Source organism: Papio anubis, chromosome 16 (assembly GCF_008728515.1).
Source record: "Papio anubis isolate 15944 chromosome 16, Panubis1.0, whole genome shotgun sequence".
Taxonomy (NCBI): Eukaryota; Metazoa; Chordata; class Mammalia; order Primates; family Cercopithecidae; genus Papio; species Papio anubis.
The window spans coordinates 12,760,999-12,783,262 of NC_044991.1; the positions used below are offsets into that span (position 1 = coordinate 12,760,999).

Consider the following 22,264-nt stretch of genomic DNA (forward strand, 5'->3'; position numbering starts at 1 on the left):
CCTCCCAAGTAACTGGGACTACAGGCGCTCGCCATCTCACTCGCTAGTTTTTTTTGTATTTTTAGTAGAGACGGTTTCACTGTACTCGCCAGGATGGTCTCGGGATCTTCTGACCTCAGATCCAATCTGCCTCGCCTCCCAAAGTGCTGGGATTACAGGCTTGAGCCACCAAGGCCCGGCCTAGTGACACCCATCTTAAAAGAAAAAATTTTTTTTGAGACAGAGTCTCATTTCTATCGGCCAGGCTGGAGTGCAATGGTGTGATCTCAGCTCACTGCAACCTCCACCTCCCGGTTCAACCAATTCCTGCCTTTAGTTCGTAGCTGGGATTACAGGCAGCCACCACCACACCCAGCTAATTTTTGTATTTTTAGTAGAGATGAGGTTTCACCATGTTGATCAGGCTGGTCTCAGACTCCTGACTTCAGGTGATTCACCTTCCTCAGCCTCCCAACTTGCTGGGATTATGGTGTGAGCCACTATGCCCAACCAAAAAAAAATTTTTTTTTTTTTTTTTTGAGACGGAGTCTTACCTGCTTCAGGTTGGAGTATACAGTGGTCGGATCTCAGCTCACACTGCAAGCTCCTCGGCCTCCCGGTTCAATGCCATTCTCCCTGCCTCAGCCTCCGGTAGCTGGGGACTACAGGCCTGCCACCAGCCTCGGGCTAGTTTTTGTATTTTTAGTAGACTGGTTTCGACTGTTAGCTGGATGGTCTCGCATCTCCTGACCTCGGATCCACTTCCATCTCGTCCCTCCCAGTGTTGGATTACAGGTTTGAGCCATCATACCGCCAAAATTTTAAGCTAAAATATTTTTTCTTTTCTTTTTCATTTTTAGATGGAGTCTCATTTGCCCTCGCTGCTTGAGTGCAGTGGCTGATCTCGCTCACTGCACCTCCTCGCCTCCGGTTCAAGCAATTCTCCTGCCTTAGCCCTCCTGAGTAGCGACGGCAGGCCAGCCACCACGCTAAGCTAATTTTAGACATTTTAGATGGGCTTCGCACCATGTTGGTTTCTTCAGGGTTGGTCTGAACCCCTGGATCAAGGATCCACTCCAGACCTGCCTCCCAGAGTGCTGATTACAGGCGCGGAGCCACCGCGCCCAGCTCAAATATTTTATTTTCTTTCTTCAATGGCCTTTTTTTTTTTTTTTTTGAGACAGAGTCTTGCTCTGTCACCCAGGCTGGAGTGCAGTAGCGTGATCTCAGCTCCCTGTAACCTCAGCCTCCCAGGTTCAAGCGATTCTCCTGCCTCAGCCTCTCAAGTAGCTGGGATTAGAGGTGTGCACCACCATGCCCAGCTAATTTTCAATGGCTTTTTTTTTTTTTTTTTTTTTTTGAGAGGGAGTCTGGCTCTGTCGCCCAGGCTGGAGTGCAGTGGCCGGATCTCAGCTCACTGCAAGCTCCGCCTCCCGGGTTTACGCCATTCTCCTGCCTCAGCCTCCCGAGTAGCTGGGACTACAGGCGCCCGCCACCTCGCCCGGCTAGTTTTTTTTTTTTTTTTTGTATTTTTAGTAGAGATGGGGTTTCACCGTGTTAGCCAGGATGGTCTTGATCTCCTGACCTCGTGATCCGCCCGTCTCGGCCTCCCAAAGTGCTGGGATTACAGGCTTGAGCCACCGCGCCCGGCCTTCAATGGCTTTTAAAGTACACATGGCTTTTAAAGTGCTTCTTCATCATCACCCAGTAATCCTCAAAGAGCCTGGACGCTGGAAGGAGAACCCCTGTGCTCTAGCCCTGTTTCCGTCTCGAATCATGTGAGTGAGCGAGTGCTTTTCCCCTCACTAAGCCTTGATTTGCTCATCAGTAAAATGGGGATAAGCCAGGGGCTCTGGTGCGAAGGGCCTGGCAAGGTGTGCCTGGCGCACTGTGTGTGCTGAACCCATGGCAGCACCCTCCCTGGTTTCGGGGGTAACGGGCGGCCCTGGCCACTCACCGGAAGCAGTGGCGGTGGTACAACCTGCCGTCAGCCAGGTAGCGCTGTACCAAGTGCACATGCTGCTGGCAGGCCGCGCACGTGCTGCTGGGGGTCTGGCCGGTGGCCTGCTCTGACAGGCTGCCTGAGGAGAGCTCCTCGCCCTGCAGAGAACGAGGTGGGGAGGTTGGAAGCAGGACATGGTCACCAGCCATCTTGTTCACGTCACGTCCCTCTCCCTCCCTCCAACGGCCACCGTCACTCAAGTGTGCACCAGTTTTCGTGGTGGAAATGGACTTCATCAGGGCCCCAGGAGGGGCAGAGGGCAGGAGGCTGCCACTGTCTCCCAGGTGAGGAAGCCAAAGCCCAGAAAGGGGGAAAGCCTTGTTCAAGGTCACTGAGCCAGTGTGGAAACACGAAAATCCTGACTTCCGGTTTCTGAGGCTTCCTTCCCCCAAGGAAGGCAGCTCCTGGCTGTGCAGCTCCTTCCCCTTGGCGGCTCCTGCCCCCTCTTCCTCCCCTTTGGGGAGCCCCCCGACAGGTTCCTGTCCTCCCAGGCCCACTTCAGCTGCCTTTTCTGTTCTCTCCTAGAACTGCCATGGATTTAAATCCCAGTTTCTCTATGTCCAAGCTCAGTGAACCTGAGCAAGCTGCTTGAGTGTGGGCTTGGGTCTCCCCTGCAGAATGAAACTGTATAACCCCCGCCAGCCTCGGCCCCATGTACCTTCATGGGGACCCCGCCCTGGGCTAGCTCCCTCCAGCAAGGAGCGGATGGAAGCAGGAGGGGAAGGCCCTTTATACACTGTAAGGTGCTGTCCAGATGTGAACGGCTGGTGTCATTTCCTCTAAGCCCTTCAAACAGGTGACTGGCAGTTGGCCCCCACTTCCTTGCTGAGTAACCTTGGACAAATGACTAAACCTCACTAAGCCTCAGTTTCCTCATCTGAGTATCAGGGCCCATAATGCTGACCTCCCTGGGTTGTTGAGAGAATTAAAGGAAATCAAGCTGGGAATTTCAGAGCTGTCTCCACAGGAATCAAGGGGAATCTTTGCTTTACTGCGTGTGTAACTCCTGACAGTCCCATGATGGTGAACTCAGCATTGTGGACCGCCCTCTCTCCCCTTGCCAGAGCTGGCATCTCCTGACCCCACCTGAGCCCTGGAGAAGGAGGTAGGGCTCCCTGTCCACAGAATGGGACTGGCCTCCTGAGCCATGCCTCACTGCCCCAGTCAGGGACACCTGTTCCCAAAGCCAGTGTGGCAGGGACAGAGAACAAGCACCCTCTGAACACTGTCAGGGCTAACTTCCTCACATGACCCAGTCACTGCAATGATAGCTGTCCACATCACTCACCCCCTCCACCCCCGGCCCTCCCACCACTCCAGGGATCTGCCTACCTGAGCCACATCTTCTGGTTCCGCTGAAGTGGGTGCTACAGATGGCGGGGAACAGGGTGCCAGGCCCTTTCTGGGTGGTGAGACACCAGCTGCCAAGAGATGGGAAAGGGGCCCTGAAGCAGGTGGAGATCCTGGAGTCCCAGGAGGTCCCAACCTGGCCGAAGATTTGAGACCCGTAGCCATCACCTTAAGGCAGACCACCTCATACAGTGGGACAGGAGCTGGCTCCCACTTCACGCGGACCCGGGGACACCTCCAGTTTTCAGCTAAGTGCTGAGGGCAAGTCACTGAATCTCACTGAACCTCCAACAAATGGGGAGAGTGACTCCTGCTGCACATAGCCAATCCGAACAATGGTGCAACAGTACGATCACAGAACACAGCACCCACGTGTGGCTGCACCAGCAGCTTCCCCACCACCAGGGTAGAAGAGGTGAAGGAAAGGAAAAGAAAGCAGCCACATGATGCTGGCCTGACAGCTCAGAAAAGGGGCTGCCTCCTTGGGGTTGACAAGGAGCTGTCCTGCCTATCCCCAGGTGGGTATGGGGGGCCAGAACCTGGCCTGCACACTCCCTCACCAGAACAAACCCACCCACCCTGGGTTCCTCTAAGACTCAGTTCCTCAGGCCGGGCGCGGTGGCTCACACCTGTAATCCCAGCACTTTGGGAGGCTGAAGTGGGCGGATTACTTGAGGTCAGGAGTTCAAGACCAGCCTGGCCAACATAGTGAAACCCCTGTCTCTACCAAAAATACAAAAATTAGCTGGGTGTGGTGGTGTGCGCCTATAATCACAGCCACTCAGAAGGCTAAGGCAGGAGAATCGCTTGAACCCGGGAGGTGGAGGTTACAGTGAGTAGAGATCGCACCACTGCACTCCAGCCTGGGCGACCAAGCAAGACTGTCTCAAAAAAAAAAAAAAACAAAGAAATTCAAGAACACTATGGTTGGTGCCAGGAGTGGCTCCAGCTGACTGGGGAGAGGCCCTTAGAAGCCACACGAAGAAGCTGGACTTCATCCTGACATTACTCCCCAACCCCTTTCTGATTTCGCACAGCCCCTGGGCTTCCTTCAATCATGCCCTGGCTCCCTGAGCAGCCTGCAGCTCCTCCAGGGCGGGGGTCCATCTGCTGTGCCCAGGATCGCTGGCACCCACTGAGCGTGGTGGCACAGCAGAACACTCAGCACAGCACCGCAACATCTCAGCCAGGGGCAGGCTCCAAAGTTACCCAGTCTGGTAAAAAGTCAAGGCTAGTCAGGCTGGGCGCAGTGGCTCACGCCTGTAATCCCAGCACTTTGGGAGGCCGAGGTGGGCGGATCACGAGGTCAGGAGATCGAGACCATCCTGACTAACACGGTGAAACCCCGTCTCTACTAAAAATGCAAAAAATTAGCCGGGCGTGGCAGTGGGTGCCTGTAGTCCCAGCTACTTGGGAGGCTGAGGCAGGAGAATGGCATGAACCTGGGAGACGGAGCTTGCAGTGAGCCAAGATAGCGCCACTGCACTCCAGCCTGGGCGACAGAGTGAGACTCCGTCTCAAAAAAAAAAAAAAAAAGTCAAGGCTAGTCAAAGTCACTCTTGAAATGCCTCCACTTGCCCAGAAAGTACAGTCCAGGACCATCTGGGGGAGTCAAACAGTCAGCTTTGCCTCCAGAGTTGGAACACATCACTGTTTGCTTAAGCAGCAGATGGGATAAAAATGGTTTGTATTTAGGGGCCAAGTTGTATGAAAGGCACAAACTGTACCTTTTTTTTTTTTTTTTTATTACAAAAGGCAGATTTATTAGAGAAGGTATGAAAATACATCGCGAGGTTGACAATACAGGCAGCATAACAGACAAGGGACTATCTGCCATAAACTGTACCTTCATCAATGAGAATCCCTGCAGGGAAAGGGAGCGCCCGTGCCCACGCTCAGCACGGTAACCTGGGCCCACCAGGGCTGCCCCTGCCTACCAGGCTGCCCAGAGAGGGCCAACAAATGAGCTGGGCACCACCAACAGCTCCCCGCACCCCCCGCCCACCCCCCACCACAGAGTCCCAGAGAAGAGCCCAGTAGAGAGAGATTCAGGTTTGGTCACAAGGAAGGTTGTGGGCTAAGGCTGAATTGCAATTCGAAGGAAGCCAGCTAAACGCTGATCAATGGCATAAGAAGTAATAAGAATACTAATCTTGGCTGGGCACAGTGGCTCACACCTGTAATCCCAGCGCTTTCGGAGGCCAAGGTGGGTGGATCACTTAAGGTCAGAAATCCCAGACCAGCTCGGCCAACATAGTGAAACCCCATCTCTACTAAAAATACAAAAATTAAGCCAGGCATGGTGGTGCATGCCTGTAATCCCAGCTACTTGGGAGACTGAGGCATGAGAATCGCTTGAATCTGGGAGGCAGAGGCTGCAGTCTGCCAAGGTCGTGCCACTGCACTCTAGCCTGGATGACAGAGCGAGACTCTGTCTCAAAAAAAAAAAAAAACTAATCTAAATACATGCTAAACACAGGTTTATACATTTCCTCATTTACTCCTCAAGTCAACCCTGTGAGATGGGTGTTATTCCTATCCTAACTGCAAAAGGGAAACTGAGGCAGAGTGGTTAAATAACTGACCCATGGTCACCCAAAGAGGAAACGGCAGAGTGAAAATTTTGAGTCCATGTTTTTAACCCCAACCTTAGACCGCCTCTCACCAAAGCCTCGGAGGTCTGGAAATACTTTCATTTTGTTTTCCATTAAAATATACACAATGTTATTAGTTCAATTATTTTAATCCCTAGTGTTACATTGGGGGAAGGGGTATAACATATTATTTTAATTTTTCTGCTTTTGCCACGTTCTAAGTTTTCCTGTTTATTTTTTGTGTTTAGGGATGGTGTCACGCTCTGTTGCCCAGGCCGGAGTGCACTGGCGTGATCATAGCTCACCACAGCTTAAACTCCTGGCTTCAAGCAAACCTCCCACCTCAGCCTCAGTAGCTAGGACTACAGGTGTGCCACCACTATGCCTGGTTAATTTTTTTATTTCTATTTTGGTAGAGATAGGTTCTTGCTATGTTGCCCAGGCTGGTCTCAACAACAATCCGCCCGCCTCGGCCTCCCAAGGTGCTGGGATTACAGGCATGAGCCACTTCACCCGGCTCTTTTCTTTATTTTCTAAAGTGATTTATTTATGGCTGGGCATAGTGGCTCACGCCTGTAATCCCAGCACTTTGAGAGGCCAAGAAGGGTAGATCCTTTGAGTTCAGGAGTTCAAGACCAACCTGGGTAACATGGTGAAACTGCACTTCTACTAAAAATATAAAAATTAGCTGGGTGTGGTTGCATGCACCAGTAGCCCCAGCTTCTCAGTAGGCTGAGGTAGAAGGATCACTGGAGCCCAGGAAGGTTGAGGACACATTGAGCTGTGGTCATGCCACTGCACTCCAGCCTGGGCAACACAACAGAGTAAAACCCTGTCTCAAAAAAAAAAAAAACTGGCCGGGCGCGGTGGCTCAAGCCTGTAATCCCAGCACTTTGGGAGGCCGAGGCGGGCGGATCACGAGGTCAGGAGATCGAGACCATCCTGGCCAACCCGGTGAAACCCCGTCTCTACTAAAAATACAAAAAATTAGCCGGGCGAGGGGGCGGGCGCCTGTAGTCCCAGCTACTCGGGAGGCTGAGGCAGGAGAATGGCGGGAACCTGGGAGGCGGAGCTTGCAGTGAGCCGAGATCGCACCACTGCACTCCAGCCCGGGCGACAGAGAGAGACTCCATCTCAAAAAAAAAAAAACTATATATATGTGTGTGTGTGTGTGTGTGTGTGTATACACATAATATATGTACATATATATGTATACGTGTGTGTATGTGTATATACACATGTGTGTATATACATTTCATTTTATATATATATATAATGAAAGAAAAGATGGCTGGGTGCAGTGACTCAAGCCTGTAATCCCAGCACTTTGGGAGGCTGAGGTGGGTGGATCACCTGAGGTCAGGAATTCGAGACCAGCCTGGCCAACATGACGAAACCCCATCTCTACTAAAACTACAAAAATTAGCTGGGTGTGGTGGTGGGTGCCTGTAATCCCAGCTACTTGGGAGGCTGAGGCAGGAGAATCGCTTGAACCTGGGAGGTGTAGGTTGCAGCAAGCCAAGACCGCACCATTGCACTCCAACCTGGGCAAGAAGAGTGAAATTCCATTTCAAAAAAAAAAAAAAAGGAAAGAAACCTCTGACTTCATAAAACTCTTTAAAGAGTTGGCCCAGGGCTGGGCACAGTGGCTTATGCCTGTAATCCTACCACTTTGGGAGGCTGAGGCGGGCGGATTGTTGTTGAGACCAGCCTGGGCAATGTAGCAAGAACTTGTCTCTACCAAAATAAAAATAAAAAAATTAACCAGTCATAGCGGTGGATCACCTGAGGTCAGCAGTTCGAGACCAGCCTGGCCAAAGTAGCGAAACCCTATCTCTACTAAAAACACAGAAAGTAGCCAGACATGTTGGCGCATGCCTATAATCCCAGCTATTCAGGAAGCTAAAGCAGGAGAATCGCTTGAACCCCGGGAGCAGGGGTTGCAGTGAGCCGAGATCACGCTATTGCACTCCAGCCTAGGCAACAAAAGCAAAACTCCCTATCAAAAAAAAAAAGAGTTGGGCCAGGACTGTCCAGACTGAGAGCAGAGGCAGGAGGGAGGGGCTGAAACGGGCTCTACTCAGACCCAGGGGCAGCAGGAACCCAGCGTAGGATTCAGGACACCTGGATTCTCAACCCAGCTGTTCAGTTTGTCTGCTGTGTGATCTTGAGCTCCTTCCTTCCCCTCTCTGGGCCTATTTCCTCTCTGCAGAAGGGGAGGCCCAGCTGCCCCCAAGAGAGATTCTTGCATGGGAATGCCCAGTGACCTCACTCAGAACCAAGGTCACCTTGTAGCCCCTGCAACTCCGGTTCCCCAGTTCCCCAGCCTCTCAGCTCTTAGTCACTTCTGTGGAAGACAGCACAGCAGCCTCACCAGACAGGGCCACTTCCCTGCTGGAGGAAAAACCCAAGGAAGTGTCTGCAAACAGGAAGTGAGGGTAGGTGCTGGGGAGGTGGACTCCATGCTGCAGATGAACTCAACCTGCTGTGTCTCCTCTGATGTGATTGTGTTCATTTTCTTTTTTTTTTTTTTTTTTTTCTTGAGACAGAGTCTCGCTTTGTCGCCCAGACTGGAGTGCAGTGGCCGGATCTCAGCTCACTGCAAGCTCCGCCTCCCGGGTTCACGCCATTCTCCTGCCTCAGCCTCCCGAGTAGCTGGGACTACAGACGCCCGCCACCTCGCCCGGCTAGGTTTTTGTATTTTTTAGTAGAGACGGGGTTTCACCGTGTTAGCCAGGATGGTCTCGATCTCCTGACCTTGTGATCCGCCCGTCTTGGCCTCCCAAAGTGCTGGGATTACAGGCTTGAGCCACCACGCCCGGCCGATTGTGTTCATTTTCTGGTGGATGTGTTTGGTGTCTGTTTCCCCCATGGGAATTCAGCAGCGATTACATTCACAGCTGCAACCCCAGAGCCCGGCACAGGGCTCTTTTATTCAAGAAATATTTCAGGCCAGGCACCAGTGGCTCACGCCTGTAGTCGAAGCACTTTGGGAGGCCGAGGCAGGCGGATCACTTGAGGTCACGAGTTCAAGACCAGCCTGGCCAACAGGGTGAAACCCCATCTCTACTAAAAATACCAAAAATTAGCCAGGCGTAGTGGCAGTTGCCTGTAAGCACAGCTACTCAGGAGGCTGAGACAAGAGAATCGCTTAAATTTCGGAGGTGGAGGTTGCAGGGAGACAAGATCGCGCCATTGCACTCTAGCCTAGGCAACAAGAGCGAAACTCCGCCTCAAAAAAAAAAAAAAGAAAAGAAAAAGAGGGACCAGGCACGGTGGCTCACACTTGTAATCCCAGCACTTGGGGAGGCCAAGGCGGGCAGATCACGAGGTCAGGAGTTCGAGACCAGCCTGGCCAACATGGTGAAACCCTATATCTACTAAAGACACAAAAAATTAGCTGGGCATGGTGCCGGGCGCCTGTAATCCCAGCTACTCGGGAGTCTGAGGCAGGAGGTTAAACCCGGGAGGCAGAGGTCGCAGTGAGCTGAGATTGTGCCATTGCACTCCAACCTGGGTGACAGAGCGAGACTCCATCTCAAAAAAAAAGGGCAAAACTCTGTCTCAAAAAAAAAAAAAGAAATATTTCATGAATGAATGAATGAATAAGTAAATGAATGATATACTCCTCAGCAGCCTGTTTGCAACTCAGAAAACCAGTAGCAAGCATCAAACATCCCCAGGGCCACCCCCTGGGCCAGCCTCCATGAAAGGCTGAGTCCCCCTCTCACCTTGGCCAGGACTGGAGAAGTGGTTGTAATACTGGGACACATAGGTCATGATGCTGAGGCAGTCAGGGACGCTCATGGAGACCATGTCACTGGGGTCCAGGAGAGCAGGGATCCCCAGCTCCTTCTCAGCCACTTCAAAGGCCTGGGGCGGTGACAGGTGCAAGGGTGGGAACAGCCACAGCAGGAAGAGGAGGCCAAGGAGGAGGCAGCGTTAGGGGGCGACCCTCAGCCTAGGCTCAGCTCCCCTCGGTGGGATGGGGTGACTGTGGGCTCCCCTCAGTATCAATCCCACCCAAGCGCCACAGGACGGCCTAGAGAAAAAGGAAGCCTGGTGCTCCATGCATGAGGGGGTTGGTGGGAAGTAGAGAGTGGGGAGAGGTGCAGCCAGGGCCGGTGTACAAGGGCAGCCACCCTGCAAGACCCCTGCCCTCCCCACCAAACACACACACACACACACACACACACACACACACACACACAGAGCCTCTTGGGCTTCCATCTGTCCAGGAACTTACCAAACGGTTATTCTCGAAGACATTGTCCTTGGAAAGCGAATCAAAATCTCTGCAAGAGGCAAAGGGAGGATGATTGGTCAAGAGGGGAGGTGACTGGGGAATAGGGGCAGGGTGAGAGTCAGAAAGGAGCTGAACAGAGAAGACCTTGTCCCGGCCAGCATCAGCCTCAGCAGGGTTGCTGGGGAGAGTCTGTAAATTACTGGGGGGGAAACTGAGGCAGCAAACACTTGCTGCTAGAGCTGGAGCTGCCAGGGCAGGGCAGGGCGTGAGCTCACAGACCCTGGAGGCATCCAAGCAGAGGCTGGGAAATCACTGAGAAGGGGCGGGGCTCAAGCCCAAGCTTTCAAGCTTTAGATCCCTTCCCTCTTTCCAGGAAGCCACCTCTGGAGTCCGCGGCAAAGACACAACTAAGACCCGCATGTGACCTCACCCAGGGCGCGGTGCTGGGCTCCGCTGTCTCATTTACTTTCTTTTCATAGCAACTCTGTTTGGCAAGAATCGATCTCATTTTACAGATAAGGATACTGAGTCCTGGAGAAAGGAAGCCACCAGCCCTGGGAATCCACATGCCTCGCCCTTCCGCTGCTCACAGGCCCCTGCAGATGTATCATGTACTTGGAGAAGCCATACCGATTTGCTGAATCCCAACCCAGTCCAGCTTGCAGATGAATGTTTTTCATAATGGGGCCACGAATAGAAGAACAAGTTTGAACTAGAGTGGAAATCTACATACTCTGGAGCTGCTGGCACAGAACAGCTGGTTGGCCCCGCTGGGCCACTCCTGGGGCAGCTTCCACTGGGGAAGCAGTGAGGGATTTTCTAGTTTCTAAACTGGGACAGGTGAGAGGCGGCAGGGCCTGTCTGGGGGCCCCAGCACGGGACAGCTGGCTGGCCTGCAGGCTTTATTTATCCCCCTCCTCCCTCCCCACTCCAGACCGCTGAAACCAGCAGAGGCAGCTCAGGCTTCCCGCCGTCGGCCTCCTGGGTGCACCCGCATGCAGCCTTGCCCTTCTATGGCTGAAAACTGCAGCCCTGACTGCCAGAGACGGGTGGGCAGAGGCAAGAGCAGACCACACCGCCTCTGAGGGCTGAACTCCCATGTGACCATGGGTTGGGGGGATCAGCAGTCCTTCCAGTATTCATTGTTCCATCTGCAAATCAGGGAAAGCACTAGTACCACCTCCCAAGCTGGTGGAGTCCCAGCTTGGTAAAGAGCAGGCCTCGTAGATATGAGGGAGCTGGATAAGCACAGCCCCTCCCCCTGCCCCCAACACTTTTCCAGGCAGGGGCCAGGGACTGTGAACCCTGGGCAGGAAAGAGTTGCTTGAGGACCCTGGAAGGAGTCTGGTGCCCCAGGGCTGGGTGGACAGGGAGAGGGAAGGTGACTATGTCTGGGCACCAGCTCCCTTTTTGCCACTCTGTCCAGGCCACTTCCTTCTCCCCTGGGCTGCCTTCCTAGCTCCCCTTTTCTGCCACTGCCTCAGAGTGCGACCTTAGCAAGCTGTTTCACCTCTTGAAACCTCCATCTCCCAGTCCGGTACATGACACTGTGACAGGGTGAGGGAACACCATGGTACCCAGCCCCCAACAGAGGCTTGTTCCAAGACCATATGAGACAAAAGCAACTTGTCTCAGCCATTTATTTCAGTCACCCCACAAGTGTTCCTAGAAGGCTGGGGTCACATTCTATCCACCCTGTGCCCCCAGTTCCCTACACAGTTCCCCAAATTTCGAAGACACTCTGTAAATGTTTGTTGAATGAATCAATGCTGAAAACAGTGTGAAAACTGTAAAAAAAAACTTCAGGATCCTGCAGGTTTTCCTCCAACTTCTTCCACCCCCATCTCTGTCCCTAATTAACATCTGTGTTTTGGTAACACATATATTTTCTGAGAGTCCTCCGAGGCCCACGGAGTTCTACTTGGCTCTGGGGAAAATGAAGGATGCAGAAATGAAACCCACATGGTCCATGCCCTCAAAGGAGCTTAAACATGTCTGGATTTCGGGTGGTGCGGAAGGATGGCCCAGCCCCCACAACCCTCATCCCAGCAGAGCCCTAGGCCAAACACTGGGTTCATCCAGGCAGGGCCCACGACCCCAGAAGCCTGAACCACTTTAAGAGATGATTCTCGCCCTCACCCTAGGCCCTCACCCCTACTCTCACGGAGATCCTCCCAACCCACGACTGAGGCCTTCCCTACACATTATGTGGGACCTGGGCCTCAGCTTTTTTCCTGTGCAATGGGCTGACAGCATTGCAAATGAATGCCTGGACATGATTCTGGATTCAGAAGGGGAGCCGCCCTCCCCTGCACAATTTTTCCAGCCACATCCCTCCCTTGCTTAAAACTTATGTGGCTCGGCCAGGCTTGGTGGCTCATGCCTGTAATCACAGCACTTTGGGAGGCCGAGGCAGGTGGATCACGTGAGGTCAGGAGTTCCAGATGAGCTCGGCCAACATGGTGAAACCCCATCTCTACTAAAAACTACAAAAATTAGCCGGGCATGGTGGTATGTGCCTGTAATCCCAGCTACTTGGGAGGCTGAGGCAGGAGAATTGCTTGAACCCGGGAGGCGGAGGTAGCGGTGAGCTGAGATCATACCATTCATTGCACTCCAGCCTGGGTGACAGGCCTCCATCTCAAAAAAAACAAAAACAAAAACAAACCCGCAAGGTTCCCTGAGGCCCCTATCCATGCTTCTTAGCCAGCAAAAGCAGCTGTCCGCCATCTGTCCCAACTGCATCTCCCAACTCGCTGCCTTGTGCTCCCCACTCAGCTACACGGCCTCCAGCTCTGCACACACCTCCCGCCCCTCGCCTTTACTCAGACGGGGTCCTCTGCCAGAACGCCCACCTGGCGGCCCTCACCTGGCTCCTGCCATCTCCTTGAAGACTATATTCTCCCTAGGAGGTCTCCCACCCCTAGCCCTCTGATAGGGTACATGGAATTGCCATCATCGTTTATACATGTTTCCCGTACAGGTGTGGGAGAGCGTGTAGGGTTGTCTGTTTTGTTGGCTGGTACCAGGTACAGTGTCCAGCACAGAACAATAACTCTACAAATACTGGTTGAATAAATGAAGAAATCAAACATTGTTATTGGGCCAGGCATGGTGGCTCATGTCTATAATCCCAGCACTTTGGGAGACTGAGGCAGGCAGATTACTTGAGCTCAAGAGTTCAAGACCAGCCTGGGCCACATGGCAAAAACCCATCTCTACAAATACAAAAAAATTAGACAGGTGTGGTGGCGTGTACCTGTGGTCCCAGCTACTCGGGAGGTTGAGGTGGGAGGATCACTTGAGCCCAGGAGGTGAGGACTGCAGTGAGCCATGATCGTGCCACTGCACTCCAGCCTGGGTGACAGAGTGAGACTCCGTCTCAAAAAAATTTTAAAAATTATCATTATTCCCCTATTGCCTATAACACTACTTACAATAACGAATGTTAACTGAATGCTTATTATCGCATGCAATCCTCACAACAATTCTATGAGCTGTGTCACATTACCAGTCCCACCTCACAGATGAGGACACCGATGCCTGGAGAGAGCCCATGAGGACCCAAGGCCGTGCGCCTAAGACATGGAGAAGCTGAACACAAACCAAGCGGCCTTTACTTTGATGATGACAGGCTCAGGCCCACCAAATGGCTTCACTTCACACCCAAGTCCCCTCCCACACTGGGTTTGTCCCTGCTTCCTGCCTCACTCCTGCCCCTCAGACAGAATAGAAGACCCCTTGGGCCCTCCCTTCCAATGCCCAGGTCCAACCCTGGTGCCCTTTTCCTCCATCCTTCTACCCCCTGCTCCTGGGCAACCAGGCATCAATCTTGTGCTTCCATTAGTATGGGTGTCACATGCCCCACAGCGGGCAGGGACCCACCTACATGGCCACCTCATCTTGTTCCCTTCTGTATCCACAGCCCCAAAACCCTCTCCTCCAGGGCCCAAGCCACGACCCACAGACATGGTACTGCAGGGTACATACAGGTAAACCAGGTGCACCTGCATCATGGAATCCCGAGGCAATCCCTTAGAAGCCCTCCCACATGCTGCCCTTGGACAGTGCAAATCTGGAGGAACAGGCACAGAAAGCCTCCATCTGCCAGGCTGGGGGGGCCCTGGCAAGAATGCTGCATGCAGAAGGCGTACGGACCAGAACTCTCCTCCCTGATTCACAGGTGAGACCTGAAGTGCAAGGAATGGCACCACAAAAACTCACCCAGTGTTTTAGGAATGAATGGACGAAAGGAGAAGAGGTTCTCTGCTCAAGGCAGAGAGAGCAAAGACAGAGGCTCCAAGTCCACTGTTCTGGGGAGTCTGAACGCATTTTCCCATGAGAACCTCACTGGGCAGCTCTGGGCAGGAAGGGGCCATTTCACAACCTGCAGCAGCCGGTTGGTGTCTGTCAATCGGATCCTAGGAGTCTTCCCAACATCGCCAGTCCTGTGACTCCTCTTGCGCGCCCCACCTGCGTGCCCCACTGAGGAGGGCAGCAGGGCCATGGAGCACACACTCGGGAGGCAGGGCTGCGTCCTAACTGGGGAGGAGTGGGGAAAGCACAGGGTCTGTACATCCGTTCATCCAACACCTGTTAACCGAGGTCTCCTCTGCGCCGGGAACTGTGCTAGTGTCTGGAGACAAACTCCTATTTGGGGGGTCAGAGAAGTGAGGGTTCACCTGCACACCCGGAGCAAGGGGCCACCCCATGTGGGAAGCCTCGGGGGAGAGGGGAGGCACAGCGGAGAGGAGTTTAGGGTAGGAGAGGCCCAGGGCCCCCAAAGAGGGCTCAACACCCCTTCAAAGAGGTCAAAGGCTTAGGGGTTCAGTGATCCTCGGCGGAAATCAGCGCTCTGTGGGCGGGGCCGTGTCCCTAGCGGAGGGACCGGCCTCTGGGGGGGGTTTGGGGTCCCAGGGGCTGGGTCAGGACGGCCGAGCGGGGGAGGGGCGCCGGGGGCCAGGGTCTCAGGGACCCCCCAGGCGTCTGGGTTCGTCGAGGGGGTCGGCGTCTCAGCGTCCGGGGGTGGCGCCTGTCACTGCCCGGGCTCCGCGTCACTGAGGGGGGCGGTGGTCGCGGCCCCGGCCCGCCCCGCGCCGCCCGCTCGCCCGGGGCCCCGCACTCACAGCAGGTCGGGCCGGTGCCGGTGCAGGATGGCGCAGAAGGCCAGGCCGTCCCGGAAGGAGCTGCTCAGGTCGCGGATCTCCACGCCGCGGTAGCCCTCGCACTGTCGGCGGCACCAGGCCAGCAGCGCGCCCCGCGGCCCCGCCATGACCCCGCGGCCCGCCCGGCTCCGGCTCTGACTTCGGGGCCCCGGCTCGGCCGGGACGGCGGCCGCCGCGCGGGCCCGGTTTCCGGCTGCGGCTGCGGCTCCGAGCTCGGGCGCCGACCGGCAGGGCGCGGGGCGGGGCGGAGGCGGGGCCGCGGTGTCCTCGCTCGGGCGCCCAGCTGCCCTGCCCCAACCTGCCCAAGCAGCGCCGCCGCGTGGCCCGGCCCGGCCGGCCGCCGCCTACTCCGCGCTGCCCGCTCGCCTCATTGTGGGCCGGCCTTGGGCGCGGGCGTCCCACCGCCTCTGTCCCCGCCCGAGGCGCGCCCCACCCAGCAGCGGCTCCGCCCCCATTACGGAGCCCACCCCTACCAAGACTGGCCGGCGCCCCATCGCCCGCCCCTCGACGGTGCCGGGCCCCCACTGCTCCACTGGGTGCCCGCGAAGCCCCCGCACCCGCCGCAAGCGGGCCCCTCCCCACGATGACTTCACTGCCGCGGCCGCCGCCGCGCCGCCCACCAGGAGCCCTCCACCCTTTGGAGGCGGGACACCTCGTGCTCCCATTCGGCCTCCTTCCAGCTCCTAATGATCGCAAATCCCCTCTTCTATCCCTAGCTTGAAACTTTGGGGAGGCAGTTCCCCTGCAGACCCTAAAGCACCCCACCATGGCCACCAGCTTCCCTCACCCTGGCTCCCCACCCTAAAGCACCGCTGAGTTGGAAGTTCTCACGTCCACCATCCCCTACCCCACAGCTTGGCAGGGAGACCCATGCGCCCCTCCGCCACCGTCGGTCCAGGTGTCCCCTTGGTGATTCACTGAGCTCTCCTCAGCCCCTGTGTAAGCTCAGGGATCTCGCCCCTCCCCACTGCGGCCTGCCGGGTTCCCTCAGCCATGGTTAGCACGGTGGTGGTTTGAGCTACTACGGGAAGGACCTAGGCCAAGGAGGCCCCTGCCTGGGAGGCATACAGGCAGTTCGCATCTGGCCCTGGAACCTCCCCAAGACTCATTCTCTATCTTTGCCGTCTTCGAGACACCCGCCAGCCAACCGACCCTTCCAGGCAGCCGACCCTTCCGCAGAGGCCCCTCCTGACTCTCCCACAGATGAATCAGCCTCCATCTGCTGCAGAGGTGGTGATGTCACCCTGACCCATGCAATAGTTAGCCGGAGTGGGTATGTCGCTCCCTCCCAAGGGAAGGAACAGGGTCTTAGTCATCTTCATCACCCCTGGGCACTCAGGGGAGTGGAAAGATCAGGCATTTTGGAGCCCTGTCAACCCACACTCCAATCCTGGCTTTCCCCACTCCCTTAGTCATGTGATCTTGTGCCTCCCTGGACCTCAGTTTCCCTGACTTAAAAATGGGGATAATACCTGTTTTACACGGTGGCTGAGAGGATTAAGATGTAAAGTGCCTTACCCTTTAGTTATCACTCATAAATTCTATTGACATCTGGTACTTGGTAAACATGATGAAATGGACTGAAATATTTTGTACCCAGACTGTCATCTGGGCCATTCTGGGTAAATTATCAAGGAGAGAAGCCGACTTAGGGAATTCTACCTCCTCAAAGTTCACTGAGTCCCAGTCCAGAATACTGGCCCAGGGCCTGGAGACCCCAGCTTGCCAATCTGGGCTGGCCTCACACTCCTGCAGCTGGAAGGCTGCCATCTTGGCTCAGTATACAGACTCTCAGGCTACCTAGGAAGAGCATGGCCAGAGTTCCTGGCTAGCCCTCTGGACTCCTCACCAGCCCTGGGCTGCCAACTCCTGCCCTGTCCCCTGTGGGATAACAGCAGCAGGAAAGCAGGATTCCGGGTGCTTTTTATGAAATCAGGGACTTGGGTTCAGGATCCTGACACCAGCATCTACCTAGGCCTTCAAAGACCACCCAGGACTCTCATTAAAACCTAGGGAGGGGGGAGGGGGGAGGGTGCCATGATTCACACCTATAATCCCAGCACTTTGGGAGGCCGAGGCAGGTGAATCACCTGAGGTCAGGAGTTTGAGAACAGCCTGGCCAACATGGTGAAACCCGGTCTCTACTAAAATACAAAAAGTTGGGCTGGGCGTGGTGGCTCACTGTAATCCCAGCACTCTGGGAGGCCGAGGCAGGCGGATCACGAGGTCAGGAGATCGAGACCATCCTGGCTAACATGGTGAAACCCTGTCTCTACTAAAAATACAAAAAATTAGCCAGGCCTGGTGGCACGCGCCTGTAATCCCAGCAGGAGAATGGCTTGAACCCGGGAGGCGGAGGTTGCAGTGAGCTGAGATCGCACCCCTGCACTCCAGCCTGGGCAACAGAGCAAGATTCTGTCTAAAAAACAAAAAACAAACCAAAGAAACCAGGAGGGATTATAGCCCTGTCCTCACGAGCCTAAAGGCCTCCCTTTAGGTCCCTGAAGACAGCTCCAGATCTGATCTTGATCCTGTTGCCATACTAATAGCTTACACAGCACAGCCTGGTCACCCCCATTAGCCATTTGTGGGCTTTATAAACTCATTATCTGAGTCAGCTCACAATGTTATGAAGTAAGGACCTGTACGACTACAGCTGTGTGACCGCAGGCCAGACAACTCACCCCCGTGAACCCCAATTTCCTACCCTATAAAATGAGGATGATCATCTTTGCCTTGCCTGCGTCCCAGGGTTGTGGGTAACGAGGTGAGATGATGGATGAGAAAATGCTGTGCAGACTATAAATCCAGGGTTTGGGTGGAAGGTGGGTCTGTGTGTTTACAGGTGAGATCAGAAGCCACAGAGATAGGTGTGTAGAGCACTTGCCCAAAACCGTGCTATAATTTCAGGATTAGAACTGAGGGACTTGGGCCCTTAGTTCAGTGCTGTTTTGTTTTATTTTTAACTATCAATTAAGAAATGGGGCCAGGCACGGTTGCTCATGCCTGTAATCCCAACACTTTGGGAGGCCAAGGCCAGGAATTCAAGACCAAACCAGCCTGGGCAATATAGGGAGACCCTGTCTTTTTTTGAGACAAGTCTCTGTCGCCCAGGCTGGAGTGCAGTGGCTCAATCTTGGCTCACTGCAACTTTCATCTCCCAGGTTCAAGCGATTCTCCTGCCTCAGCCTCCCTCGTAGCTGGGATTATAGGCACAGGCAACCAAGCCCAGCTAATTTTTTTATTTTTAGTAGAGATACAGTTCTGCCATGTTGGCCAGACTGATCTCGAACTCCTGACTTCCAGTGATGCGCCTGCCTCTACCTCCCAAAGTGCTGGGATTATAGGCATGAGCCACCATGCCCAGCCTGAATACACCATTCTTATCAAAAATTTAAAAATGAATCTAAAGTTCCAGTTTCACTGTCTCCTTCAACTCTAGTCCCCTCCTAAGAAGTAGCCGCAGTCGTCGGTGTGAAACAGGTTTCCCCACCATGTTCACACATTTATAGTCAAGCATGGATTCAACACATATTTACTGAGCACCTGTTGGGGGCCAGGAGCTGTAAACAAGCAAACAAATCAACAAGGAGGCTGTGCACAGTGGCACACCCCTGTAATCCCAGCACTTTGGGAGGCCGAGGCAGGTGGATCACTTGAGGTCAGGAATTCAAGACCAGCCTGGCCCATGTGGTGAAAATCCATCTTTACTAAAAATGCAAAAATTAGCCAGGTGTGGTGGCACACGCCTGTAATCCCAGCTACTCAGGAGGCTGAGGCAGGAGAATCGCTTGAATCCAGGAGGCAGAGGTTGCAGTGAACTGATGTTGCGCCACTGCACTCCAGTCTGGGTGACAAAGTGAGACTCTGTCTCAGAAAAACAAAACAAACAAACAAAAAAACCTAAAAACGAAAAACAGGCCGGGCGCGGTGGCTCATGCCTGTAATCCCAGCACTTTGGGAGGCCGAGGCGGTCAGATCATTTGAGGTTAGTAGTTCAAAACCAGCCTGGTCAACATGGTGAAACCCCATCTCTACTAAAAATTAAAAAATTAACTGGGCGTGGTGCGTGCCTGTAATCCCAGCTACTTGGGAGGCTGAGACAGGAGAATCACTTGAGCCTGGGAGGCGGAGGTTGCAGTGAGCCGAGATCATGCCATTGTACTCCAGTCTGGGTGACAGAGTGAGACTCTGTCTCAAAACAAAACCAAAAACGAAAACAAGGAGAACCTCAGGTGGTGACTGGTGCTGTGACAGGGAATGATGGGGACACACAGCATAGCCAGGGAAGACCTCTTTGAGATGATGACATCATTTAGGCTGAAGAACACCTAACTCCCAGGAAAGCAAGTTGAATGCAAGCCAGTGAGAGCTGTCAGTATAGGTAGAGTTTGAATCCTTTCTCTCTTTTTTCGAGACAGGGTCTCACTTTGTCTCCCAGGCTGGAGTACACTGGCACAATCACGGCTCACTGCAGCCTCCACCTCCCGGACTCAAGCGATCCTCCCACCTCAGCTTCCCGAGCAGTTGGCACTAACAGGCATGCACCACCACACCCAGATAATTTTGTTTATTTTTTGTAGAGGTGGGAGTCTCACTATGTTGCCCAGGCTGATCTTGAACTCCTGTAATCAAGCACTCCACCTGCTTTGGCCTCGCAAAATGCTGAAATTATTATATGCACAAGCCCCCACATCTGGCTGAATCCTTTCTAATTTCTTCCCAGGTAACGGCTGCAGGTGTCCAGCCATGGGGCAGGATCCTGGCAGGGAAAGGCTGGCTTGGCCAGAGAAGGAAACAGTTCTGTAAACAATTCTGCCTGTAGCCTAATAAAGGCAGGGAAAAGGAAACCAGAGGAACCATGGGAACCTAAAGGAGGCCCTTGACAGTTTGAGGCAGACGGTCGTGTTTTTCCATGCACCATTCTTCTAGCCAACATGCTTTGTAGGATGGCTTTGCAGGAGGGAGGTACAAAAGCAAGATTAAAAAACAAGAACGTGGCCGGGCACAGTGGCTCACGCCTGTAATCCCAGCACTTTGGGAGGCTGAGGTGGGCAGATCATTTGAGGTCAGGAGTTCAAGACCAGCCTGGCCAACACGGTGACACCCCATCTCTGCTAAAAATACAAAAATTAGGCCAGGCGTGGTGGCTCATCCCTGTAATCCCAGCACTTTGGGAGGCCAAGGCGGGCGGATCATGAGGTCAGGAGATTGAGACCATCCTGGCTAACATGGTGAAACCCCGTCTGTACTAAAAAAATACAAAAAAATTGGCTGGGCGTGGTGGTGGGCACCTGTAGTCCCAGCTGCTCAGGAGGCTGAGGCAGGAGAATGGCATGAACCTGGGAGGCGGAGCTTGCAGTGCGCCAAGATCGTGCCACGTCACTCCAGCCTGGGCGACAGAGCACGACTCCATCTCACAAAAAATAAAAATAAAAAAATAGCCAGGGGTTGTGGCAGGCGCCTGTAAGCCCAGCTACTCCGGAAGCTGAGGCAGGAGAATTGCTCGAACTCAGAAGGGAGAGGTTGCAGTGAGTAAAGATGGTGCCACTGCACTCCAGCCTTGGTGATAGAAAAAAACCAAACCAAACCAAAACAACAACAACAAAACAAAAACAAAAACAGGCCGGTATGGTGGCTCACGCCTGTAATCCCAGCAGTTTGGGAGGCTGAGGTGGGCAGATTACCTGAGGTCAGGAGTTCGAGACCAGCCTGGCCAACATGGTGAAATCCCGTCTCTACTAAAAATACAAAATTAGCCGGGCACGGTTGCATATGCCTGTAATCCCAGCTACTCAGGAAGTTGAGGCAGGAGAATCGCTTGAACCCGGGAGGTAGAGGTTGCAGTGAGCTGAGATGTGCCATTGCACTCCAGCCTGGGCAACAAGAGCAAAACTCCGTCTTGAAAAAAAAAAATCTAAGGTTTAAATGTTTTCCCAACATGGAATCTCATCATCCTTACTTTGGATCCAGTGTGCTGAGAAAAATTTAAGACTCTGTCTCAAAAAAGAAAAAAATTATTTTTCTCACTCGTGGAATCTAAAAAAGTTGATCTCATAGAAATAGAGAGTAGAGGCCTGATGTGGTAGCTCACGCCTGTAATCCCAGCTACTTGGGAGGCTGAGGCAGGAGGATCGCTTGAGCCAGGGGGGCAGAGGTTGCAGTGAGCTATGATTGTATCACTGCACTCAAGCCTGGGCAATGGAGTAAGACCCTGTCTCAAAAAAAAAAAAAAAAACAGAAAGAAAAGAAAGAAAGAAATAGCGAGTAGAATGGGCTGGGGGGTAGTGGGAGTGGTTGGGGAGATGTTGGTCAAAGGGTGCAAAATTTCAGTTAGATAGGAGGAATAAGTTCAAAGGATCTATTGTGCAGTGTGGTGACTATTGTTTTTTGTTGTTGTTGTTTGTTTGTTTGTTTGTTTGAGATGCTTGCTCTGTCACCCAGGCTGGAGTGCAGTGCCGCAATCTCAGCTCACTGCAAGCTCCGCCTCCCGGGTTCACGCCATCCTCCTGCCTCAGCCTCCCCAGCAGCTGGGACTACAGGCGCACGCTGCCTTGCCTGGCTAATTTTTTTGTATTTTCAGTAAAGACGGGGTTTCACCGTGTTAGCCAGGATGGTCTTGATCTCCTGACCTCGTGATCTGCCCACCTCGGCCTCCCAAAGTGCTGGGATTACAGGCATGAGCCACTGCACCCGGCCTATGGTGACTGTTGTTAATGACAATATATTGTGGGGTTTTTGTTGTTGTTGTTGTTTTTTGAGACGGAGTCTCACTCTGTCACCCAGGCTGGAGTGCAATGGTGCGACCTCAGCTCACTGCAACCTACACCTCCCGGGTTCAAGCAATTCTCCTGCCTCAGTCTCCTGAGTAGCTGGGATTACAGGCACCTGCCACTACGTCCGGCTAATTTTTGTATTTTTAGTAGAG

At 53.7% G+C, this 22,264-nt stretch overlaps 1 protein-coding gene across 3 annotated transcripts in view; it reads right to left on the reverse strand.

The window, feature by feature from the left end:
- MICALL1 (MICAL like 1) overlaps window positions 1-15,712 on the reverse strand; it is a 36,313-nt gene extending 20,601 nt beyond the window's left edge. Inside the window, exons 1-5 of one of the 3 annotated variants that reach the window (XM_003905520.3) lie at window positions 15,298-15,712; window positions 10,172-10,220; window positions 9,657-9,798; window positions 3,314-3,402; window positions 1,937-2,079 (exon numbers count right to left, since the gene is read on the reverse strand). In XM_003905520.3, coding sequence (XP_003905569.1) covers window positions 1,937-2,079; window positions 3,314-3,402; window positions 9,657-9,798; window positions 10,172-10,220; window positions 15,298-15,443 — 569 coding nt within the window. In that variant the 5' untranslated portion in view covers window positions 15,444-15,712. Of the gene's footprint in view, window positions 1-1,936; window positions 2,080-3,313; window positions 3,403-9,656; window positions 9,799-10,171; window positions 10,221-14,395; window positions 14,535-14,558; window positions 15,237-15,297 lie in introns of those variants that run through there. The other 2 variants (XM_009217259.4, XM_009217258.4) reach the window with 2 other exon arrangements.
- Window positions 15,713-22,264: the final 6,552 nt, after the last annotated feature.